This window comes from Aptenodytes forsteri, unplaced genomic scaffold, assembly GCF_000699145.1.
Source record: "Aptenodytes forsteri isolate BGI_AS27 unplaced genomic scaffold, ASM69914v1 Scaffold45, whole genome shotgun sequence".
Taxonomy (NCBI): Eukaryota; Metazoa; Chordata; class Aves; order Sphenisciformes; family Spheniscidae; genus Aptenodytes; species Aptenodytes forsteri.
Window position 1 is genome coordinate 1,925,620 of NW_008794458.1, and position 11,193 is coordinate 1,936,812.

At 32.6% G+C, this 11,193-nt stretch overlaps 1 protein-coding gene across 1 annotated transcript in view; it reads left to right on the forward strand.

Moving 5' to 3' along the window:
• RTTN (rotatin) overlaps positions 1-11,193 on the forward strand; it is a 94,930-nt gene that overhangs the window by 51,354 nt on the left and 32,383 nt on the right. Inside the window, 5 exon segments of the mRNA XM_019475014.1 lie at positions 2,229-2,336; positions 2,973-3,131; positions 4,508-4,579; positions 8,031-8,223; positions 10,496-10,578. Coding sequence (XP_019330559.1) covers positions 2,229-2,336; positions 2,973-3,131; positions 4,508-4,579; positions 8,031-8,223; positions 10,496-10,578 — 615 coding nt within the window.

Sequence of the window (11,193 nt, forward strand, 5' to 3'; positions counted from 1 at the left end):
ACCGGTTCCCTGCCATTGATCTCGAACCATTGACAGGTTGGACGGGGCTCTGAGCAACCTGATGTAATTGAAGATGTCCCTGCCCACGGCAAGGGTGTTGGACTAGATGACCTTTAGAGGTCCCTTCCAACCCAAACTATTCTATGATACTACTATATATATATATATGTGTGTGTATATACGTATACATGAAAGAACATATATATACGTGAAAGAATGATTGTCTAACTTGTAAAAGGAGCTATCATTACTTATTAGCAAAATTCATATCTGTGCTATGTGTCCATGTGCATATGTTGAGAGTTAAATTTTTGAGAGTTTAGAAAGGGTCTTCATATATATATATATATGTGTGTGTATATACGTATACATGAAAGAACATATACATACGTGAAAGAATGATTGTCTAACTTGTAAAAGGAGCTATCATTACTTATTAGCAAAATTCATATCTGTGCTATGTGTCCATGTGCATATGTTGAGAGTTAAATTTTTGAGAGTTTAGAAAGGGTCTTCATCCTGAAGCAGTTAAAGTAAATTCAACAATTTAGTGTAATCATTTTGGAGAATTAAAATCCACTTTTGTTAGTATCTGTGATAGCCACAAGTGAAAACCTTTCAATATGATCAAGTACACGTGTAACTAGAAATAGCAATATACCTGCTTTCCTAAATTCCAGATATCTGTTTTTTCAGTTCTGTACTTCTTCAAGATATTAAGTGCTGACAAAGTTTATTGAAATTACAGGGAGGCAGCGTATTAAGTACACTGCAGGAAGACTGTAGCCTCCAAAGAATTAGATCATAAATGCGTGGATGACGGAGTGGGCTTGAACTGATTAATTTTTTTTTTTTTATATAAGTCTTGTAGAATAATAGGTATAGTAGCATATGATAGGTGGCATTTTTTTGTGGCTATAAATCATAATCTGTGTGTACAACAGTGTTACTCTCTAGACTGTACTAATAACTTATATTCTCAAAGAAATTTTAAATCCTGGCCGTTGTTTACAGTCATGTGATTTAGTGTCAAATCTTAGGGGAAGAGAAGCACAAAATTAGCCTTCTTCCTCTGTGCAAGCAGTGTTAAACAAGAGGTATACGCTGGATAACTGCTATTAAAAAAAAAAAATTAATACTAACTTAAAATGTACAGTCTAATGACTTGAAATTAAAACTGAAGGAAATTATTTTTTTGCTCATTAGCAGTATTTTGAACCCTTATTGTTCTTTATTATTAAAAGAACCACCTTGTTAAGTCAGACATAAGATCCTTTATCTCGTACTGATGGACAGAAGTTACTTACAGATGTTTGTAGGAGTACATGAGAAATAGACCATATAATTAGGGTCTATACATGAGAATTGCTGCAATGTTTTGTTTGTTTGTTATGGTATCATTTCACTGGTTGTGCTTTGCTGACCTATGCTTTGTATTTCATTTCGTATTTTAATGCTCTCCCTCCCCAAATTCAAAGATTGTAAAATACTGTGCTTTTTGTAATTAATATTGTGTGTATTGAGAAAATCCATGCAAAATACGCTGCTCCAAATGAAACATCAGTCATCTACTGTGTAAAAATATACAGGACTGAGATGGTCAGAAGATACATACATAAAATTCTAAGTGTCGTGATTCATTATGAACTTAATGCATTGTTTGTGCAGTGCCATGGTTAAACAGGGCATTTTGCAGGTATGCTGTTTTTTGTTTGGTTGGTTTTTTTTAACCTGAGCTAAAGAAATTAGTTTGCAAAGTCAAATATGATATCTCTGCATGACTTTAGTTAATCACATGGCAGGTGCATGAAGTAAAAGAATGAATTAGGATCAAAGAAATAATTTCATGTTCTTATTTGGTAGTTTTCTGCACACATATAAGAGAGAAAGACAGATATTAATAATCAAAAATAAAAAATATAAGGATTAAATTTTGAATGTAAATAATTATCCCAGTATTTCAAGTAAAATATTTAATCTCTCGTTAGCACTGCTGTCCTAATTCTATGAAGAAGATGACACAAATTTACTTTTATTCATTAGGTGAAGTCAGCAGGTTGAAAACATGTTTATAGAGGCAGAATCAAAATCTTTTTCCTGGAATATTACTGTTGTGTGCATTTAAAGTGTTTTAGTATGTAATTGGTAGCTCAGGCTGTTGGTAGGCTGATCTGGCATTGAAAGATATATAAAATAATTTCTTAATTTATTTTCTGTTTTCTAATCAGGACTGGATATCTCTTTGGTCTTTGCCTTATGGTAACAGTGAAGAACAAGTTCTTTCTCAGCTAGGTCTGGCGTGGCTGGTTCCTTTATGGGTAGATCGAGACCCTGAGGTTAGTTAATGCAATGTTAAGTTGATATCTTATTTTGACCCTTAAGTATTTGCAAAATTTTTGTTTCATTAATTTATTTAATATTGAAACTACTGTTTTGTGTTATTTAAAATGTTACTGACTATATCCTAAATAACAGTAACAATAAAGTAGGGAGAATGTTTCCATATAAACATCTTTGGAGAAATCCTTCCCTACATCATCTGTCTTCTATGCTTTCATTAGTCACTCATAATCATGATTCATAGGCAGTTTTCATTGACTTTTCTGTTACTTAGCTGCAAAGCAGAAACATTTACATGAACTACAGATTTAGAGCAAATATATTTGATGCAAATCTTGTAATCATATGAGTTTGCTAAATGGAACTATTTTTAAATGGTAAAATGTGAAGAATATTGAAAGCCATCTTAGTATTTTTAAGTATTCAAAAATCTATTTTATTAATTCTGTCATTTTTACGTACACATAGTTGTGATTATGAGTGTAGGGCCAGAGAAATATAGGAAAAGAGGTTGTTACCTTTTAAATTATTCCCTTAAGCTCCAGATTCAGTTGATACAACTTAATAATTTAAAAAATATGTTGCTAATTACTGTAAGAAATATAACTTTGTGTTGTGCTTATATGCACTAGGTCAGATTTACAGCACTTGGAATAGGATCTGCTCTTACGTCTCTTGAAATAGGATGTATTGCTTTAGCAGAAAGTTGCCAGAACATTTCAGGAGGGCTGTGGGGAACAGTGATAAACATCCTTCTGGACCAATCTGAATGTAGCATGGTACGCAGGGAGGTATGTTTCTTGTGTCCTTCTGCTGTCTTAGATTGTCAAGTTTTTTTTTCATTAAGGAGAAAAGATGATTTTTTTTTTTTTTAATTCTATATATCTATTTTCTGATGCTCCACAACACCTACTGCTTTGTAAGTTAAATACTGCCTAATTAAATAAATGTTTAGCTGCTTATTTAGAATTACTCAAGAAGCAACAATTACAGATGACTAATTTAAAAGCAGAAATGATCTAAACAATACAAGTGAATGCATAAAAACTCCTAAGGCTTACTCAGGCAGACAAATAGGTTGCTAAAGCATAACAAATTAGCCCAGATTTTAATGGCTGTTTGCTTCCATTTATGAACACTTTGGCATAAACACGCGACCTGATCGGTAGTAAATATATCTTCATTGCAGACGTGAGGTAATCTAATTTGCCTAGGCACTAAGGTTTATTCGTGAGAACTGAAAGTTTGTACTCTGGTAGAACAGCACATAGAGCTATATAATACTATATTTAAACTGCGTACATGTTTTTTGCACCTTTCTATCAACTGTAGTTTTAAGGGCTTTTTTTGTTTTCCAATGACTAAGAAATAACAACTGTGACAAATAGTGGGTTAGTTTCTTCCCAGCTCTGTTGCTCAACTAATTGCATATTCCGAAGTAATATTTTGAATTTATTTGTGCAAAATGCTTTTGAAAATTCATGCTTCACTGTTTTATTTAACTTCAAAATCACTTTAGTAGTCTCGTAAGAGTCAAATTAATGACAAAAGATTGACAAAATATGAAAAAAGCAGTTTCAATCCACCCACATATACATGTGGAATGTTTGTAATATAAATTAGAAAAACACACATGCCACGTGTTTAGAAAGGAAAATATTTGCAACATATGTGTCTGTGTGTCCCAATGTGTCCCCCATATTGTCCCAATTATTTTATAAGAATTAAAAAAAAATACATGAGGAGAATAGAGTGAAACGTCATAAACAGTTATCCAGGTTTTTCTGCTTACGTTTTTTTTCCAGCGCTTCTTGTTATGTAATGCTCCTTCAACAGGATTGACTGTATTGGAACAGTGATGAAAGTATTTTATAAAAAAAAATAAATTTGTTTCCTAGTGATTTCTATTCTATCTCTTCCTTGTCTTTTTTCTTCCCAGCCTCCTCTTGTGCCACGCCCTAATGATGTCTGTCGTAGGTGAAGTTTGAGGGGGTGTAGGTTATATCATTCTAATTTTTTTTTTTTCCAATGTGAACATGAAAATTCTTTGTGTTTTGACATATGTCTAAAGCAATGGAATAATATGTAGACTGTGCTGTTCAATCTGATGTGTTTTTTTTGAACTGTGATGGCTAGATGACAATATTGATGCTTTCATTTCTTTCAGGCTGCTTTTATTCTACAAAATCTCCTTGTGATTCCAATTCCTACGGAAGAGGTGAAAGATTGTATTTGGCAAGTGAGTGACTATTACATTTGATGAGAAAGATCATAGTGTCACAGAGAGACATTATTTGATATAAAAACTTATGTCAGTATACCTATAAAATATAACCTTAAAAAATTACATGTCTAAGGTGGCATTTTGGAAAGAGAAATATATGAATAGACAAATTTCTTTCAAAGTTCCAGCAAGCTCAAGAAAAAAAACAAAGTTAGTTTGTATATATTTTGCATTTAATGAGTATAGTATCTTTGGGCTCCTAGGAAACTTGCTTGCTTACATTAGTATCATTAACATCAGTATCATTAACATTTTAGGATAGAAATTGGTCATTTATTTTACCCACACTTGGAATACAATATGATTTGAGGTGTATGAGGAAGAAGAAATTCTGAGAATGTGACGTTTATAAAATGTTTTTAAATAAATACGTAAGTAATGGGAAACAACTTTTTCCAAAGAAAGATGAAGCAGCTTGTTGCTTAAGTCAATTTAAATGTTTCTTAAAAACATATCCCCTTGCTCAAAGCAGGGTGAACTAGAGCAGGTTGCTCAGGACTGTGTCCAGTTGGGTTTTGAGTATCTCCAAGGATGGAGACTCCACAACCTCTCTGGGCAACTTGTTCTAATGTTTGACTGCCCTCACAGGGAAAAAGTTCTTTCTTAAGTTTAAATAGAATTTCCTGGATTGAAACTTTTGCTCATTGCCTCTTGTCCTGTCACTGGATACCAATGAGAAGAGTCCGTTTCCCTTTCCTTTCTCTCGTCAGATATTTATACAAACTGATAAGATCCCCTGGAGACTTTTCCAGTTCTGATCTTGAGTCAGTCATCTCATGTTACCTTTGGCAAACGTGGTTCATTTTACATAAAGATCTTTGGATCTTAGTTCCCCATTTTTCACTTTTTGCTGCCTTGATACCTGTTCTTTCTGTCCGTCTTGCTCCTTCCAGTGTATGAGATTGTACCTATATAACAGTGGTACAGGGTATGTTCTTTTTGAAGAAATTTGCAGATGCAACCATATCCTGTTTTATCTGTTCCTTTCTGCAAAAGATCAAGTTAGTGCTGAAAATAATGCTCCTATTTTACTAGGATAAGTTGTCTATGATTCAGCTGCACCCAAACAATTATGCTGTTTCTTGCAGAGCTGCATTTTATAGTATGTCTTATCTTTCCTTTACATCTGATCATAAAGGAAGATGTTCAAGTAATCTTAAGAATCTGGTCCTTGTTTCAGTAATCTTTCTTATTACTTATATTTTATCAATATAAAAAGTATTTCTTTCAATTCATAATAGCAGGAGATTTACAAGGGGCAGCCATTGTAACTTGTTGATATAAACTCTATTAAAAATTGCTTTTTTCAGTCTTTAAACATTTCAACGACTACGGTGAGGTGACAAAAATTGAATCCAGTTGCAAAATTCTGGATGAATTCCAGTGCAATTAGTAGAAGCTTTGAGTCAATGTGATTCTTATTAAGAAGTGCAATTTAATGGAAATTGCTCATCACTTAATAAGTGTTCGTGCTGAAAGATATTATCAAACAACACTTTATGGTAACTGGTAAATTAAAACTGTTGAAAATACCAACAACAGTTGTTAAAATTGTAAGATACCACCAGGACCAAATTCTATATTTCAGTTACATTTTTTCCCTTGCACTGAATAAGACAGTTTGTCTGTTGACCTTAATGCAGGCAAGTTTAAAGGAGAGCTCTAAGTGGATCTGGGTGAATAGTAGGAATAATGTACCATAGCCAAAGTAGAACAATATCATTTTATCCCTTAGGCAAATAGGGCTGGAGAAGGAAAGGCTGTTAATAGAGTTTGTAGGCCAGTATCTTCACGAGAACGTTTATAGTGTTGCTGTTATCTAGTTGATCTGCTTAGGAAAATTTTTGCCATGAGTAAAGTCAACCAGTGTAAAGTATTCTAGGACTGCAACATAGTGTTGTATGAAGATTGCTGAAGTCAGAGCACTTTATGAATGCAATTGATGAGTAACTCTTTCAGGGCCCCTGTTGTACAATAAAGTGTCTGGCATAGCTTTTTCAACCGGCAAAGACAGTTCAGGGTAGTAAAATTTTGACTAAATTTAATAAAATTTCCAAAGTATGCATTTGTCATAGTTAATACAGTCTAAGTATGTTGTTGACAGTGTACGAGTACAGTTTTATAATTCATCGTAAACAGTTTACATGAAATACTACATTCTTCTTCAAACTGTTTGTCATATTTGATTCTCCATTAATTGGCATAAAAGGCAAATAGTGAAAATAGTCTGTTTATGTATTATAGAAACCAAGAAGAATGAGCAGTAGCCATCCAAAACTTTTGTTATAACTTACCCTGTAACACAAAATAGTTTTACTGCTTCTACTTGATCTGGTTTTTGTTTCGTTTTGTTTTCTTGGAACATAAGCTTGTATTCAGTGTCAATAGAGGAGTTGGGAGAGATCTAGAGCCTCTTGGGGACAAATAGTGTTTTTCAGATTACTTATTTGCAGTTGATCTATCTCTGCTCTCTCCTGACTGCCAAAGAAAGTTTCTAATTAGCACTGACAAATTTTCTTTCCGTAATTTTAACTAGTTTCTTTTTGACGTACTGCAAGATGCTTCCTAAAACTGCCTTGCAGAAAGTAATCGGTTTGGATTTTTCTCAATCTGGGTTCTTTTGCCAATTAAAACTTCTAATTTTTATGGTCACTCTAAAACAGGTTATGTTGTAGCTTAATAAAACTTCTTGTTTTCTTCTGTTACCGTAGAAAACACTGGAGAAATACTGTAACAAAGGCAGTTAAATCAAACTGTTTATTTCAAATAAAGACTATGAAGTCTTTCTTTTCAGGTGTAAATCCACTTCTCTGGAAAGTTTTCCCTGAAGTCAGTATTTAAAAAGAAATGACTGAAAACCATTCTTCAGAGAGAATTTCTTTCTTTTTATGTCTTGTTTTCTAAATAAATCTTTTAATGTAGTAGATTGAGATGGATAGATGTAGTATAATGGCAGTTTACTTTAGAACAGGATGACCTTTTCAGGATACTCTTATCTTAGTATGAATGTGCTCTTTTTCTAAAGAAAACTTTCGCATTAGTTGATATCTGTAAGTAGAATTAAATGAGAAATTAAAATTGTAAAGTCTCCTGATACATACACTGTATTAAAACCATCCAGTTATAGCTTTCCGTGGCTTTCTACTTAGCTGTTAACAAATTTCTCAGGAGCTAAATAACTACTTCCATTTTGCTAAATCATTACAGTTTTTGTAATGTATTATGATTTAGCTCAGCCTTAATAAAATCTACATTTGATTTTTTGAATCTGTTAGGCACAGCCTGTAAACCAGCTATGTGTATACATACATACACAGTATTAGGCTTAATTTGGGTTTTTTTGACAGTTTATTTTATGTAAAAGATTCCTTTAAAAAAATTATCTTTGTGAATTTCATGTCTTCAGGGTCCCTGTGTACATGATGAAGAATCTGGCCTCTCTCAGACAGGAAAACCTGCACTTAAGGCCCTTTTGTATCACTGCCAATTCTATGAGCATGTGAATCAGATGGTGAAACATTGTTACCTAGGATGTTATATGTTTGATTTGAATTCTTCCAAGGAAGACAACCTCATCATAGAAAAAGGTGGTATAACTGGTAAGTGATGTTAATGTAATCTTGTAGTATTTTAAACCTACTTAAATAACTTCTAGTTTGAAGTAACTTACCTCAAATAATTCTTACTAAAAATGGAACTCAAAATGAATATATAAACCGTGAACTTAAATATGTTAAGTCAAAATATTGCTCTGAGGATTTAAGAAGTAGATAAGTCACTAGTTTAATATATCTCAGAGAAAGCTCTGAGCTGTTATTTACAACTTCAAAAAAATTAAAAATGGAAAAGATGTAATTGGTTCTGCAATAAATTTTCTTGCAAAATATTGGGGGTAAAATACTTTTTACAGTTGTGACTTTTATGACACATCAGTACAATGAAAGTTGTGGAAAAAGAAATGTGTGGACTGTTTCTAAGACTCCTACTTCTGTTTCTTGATGTGTTCAACTTTAAAGATACATGAGTAGGAGTGGACTTTAATATGCTGAGGTTAGCTGCATTCTAAGACATTCAGAAATAATTTAATTCATAGACTGATCAAATTTAATACTCGGATTTTTTTTTTTTTCCTAACCTGTATACCCTTGGAGTATTTCAGATCTAACTTTTATATTGACTAATCATTTACTGAACAATATTTCTAAGTCTTACTATGATGCATTGTGGGAACCCACATTCTTGTCCAAATATGTATTATGATCTTAAGTTTAGAAAGCTAGGAAATTCTTCAGAAAGCTAAATTAGTAAAAACTGTTCAAGGGAGGGAACATTAGTAAGTTCATTCTTTTTGGTTTCTTTCTTTTTTTGTGTGCCTACGTTTCTGTATTTCCATCTTCTAAGGCTACAGATTTAAACAATTCTTGTAGGTCTGCTTCTGTTAAACTTATGTTACAGAAGCATGAACAGAAGAGGAATGCTATTTCCCCTACCAAGTTATGACTTTATGACAGACCCAAGGAAAAGAAATATTCTTGGTTAACTCACTGAGTTATCAGAGAAGTACCTCAGCAGTATACAAAATTCGAGCCATGTAAATCCTCAATTTCTTCTGTGGCTGCTTTATTTATCTATAAGTTTTTAATTTTTTCAAGCCAACACATTTCACTCCTCCCATGGTCCTCTTATTTGTGCCTCTTGGTAGTTCTGTTAGCTGGTGCAATATCATATCTAAGAGCAACTCAAGCTCCAGGATTGTAGAACTTTTCAGTGAGCAGTTGAGATACGTTTTATCAGGTCATTGAAAAGCAAAGCCAAAAAAAAGTTTTTCCAGGAGTTTTGAAATAAGGGGGAAAAAATCATCTATGATATTTCAGGAACACGAAACAAAATTTTTGTTTATTTAAAAAAGGGAGGACAGGACAATGTTTGCTCCGTCTCTAAAACTATAGTGCTTGAAAGGCTTGTAAGTCCTTCGTTCATATGTTCAGAACTGTGTTGTTTATCTATAATGACCTGTTTCTGGTTTTTAATAGGTCCTTTGTCATCTCTTAATAGAAGATCTTGCTTTGGTTTATCTTCCTGAAACTATTTTTGTCAATTTTTTTCCCAATGTATTTTCCTCACATTTTTCAGGAATATAAAAGAAATCTCATCCGCAAAGTTATGTTAAAAATAAAATTAGTTAGCTCAGTTTAGTAATTATCGAAGATATGTATAGGACTTCTACTTTTGTGGGTTTTGCACTCAGAATCTGTGTAATCTAGTGCTTTATTCTTTGTTGTTTTCTTTTCTAAATATATGAAAGCCTCAAAACCTATTATTGACAGGTTTGTGCTATAAAATTTTTGGCACTTTTTATTCTGAAACAGATTTACAAAATAATTCTGCCTTTATTATATTTATGAATATGGATTCTCTTGAAACTGCTTCTCTTAAAATGCGAATTTGAAGTTTTTTGAAGACGAGGACATCTGTTCATTATGTTTGTGCTGTAAGATCCCCGTATCTTCAATACTTTTGTACTATTACATTTTAAATAAAACTAAATCTGAACTATTGCAAATGACTAAAGGCTATGCAACTGCAGTTTGAGCTAAGTGTAGCTTTTTCCAGACTATTTTATGTTGCAGCTGAAAATTGTATTTTATTTAATTTCTGTTTATTCAAGGGATTTGCTGGATAAGAATTCATCAGTACAATGTGTGAAAACTTATATTCTGAGATCTTCAGAAGGATAACTGTGGTTGGCTGCTTTTCTGTTTCACTGAAACAATCCTTTAAAAAGCTTGTTATTCTCTTTGCTGGTCTTGTAGTAATGAAAAAGAAAACTTTTCTTGTTCAATTTTGATTTTTATTCTTTTTTTCATGCAGATTTTGATGATTCTCTTAATCTTTGGAAGGCTCCATCCAGTCAAAGCCAATCTTCACATTCTCAGTCAACATCTGAAACTATGGTAACTTACAGAGTAATCTATTTATTTTAAATATAAACTTGTTCATGAAATGCTTTGAAGAAAATTTAGCACTCTTACAAATGCTAAAAAAACCCCAACAAACCAAAGCACAAAACAAAACTGAAATTAAACTGAAAATTAAAAAGCTGAAACTAAATTGAAATTTACTCTAAAATAGCTTTAATATGCTAAAGAGAACTTTTATGGTTATTTACTCGAGCAAAAATAAATAAAATAGCTTACCTTGACTAGTTAAATGCATAAGGCAGTGCTTAATTCTGTAGTTTCTCACAGCAAGACGTATTCTCTACAGATTATTTTGTAATTGGCTTTATTGACAAAATGCAGTCATCTCCATCTATAGTTGTCACTTCTGCTGCTTTTATCCAAACTGTCCTTTCAGAGTGAACCTATATTTACACTACACAGCTACAGAACTGGATCAATCAAAACCACAACAGTACATTGGGTTAAAGTTATATTCTGTGTCATAATAAATTCTGATTTCTGAAAATGCTTTTATAAAACATGAAAGGGGCACAAGTGTTTGCAAGACCCAAAATAGACATGAAAAATATAAGAAATAATATAAGAAAAAGAATGAAAAATATAAGA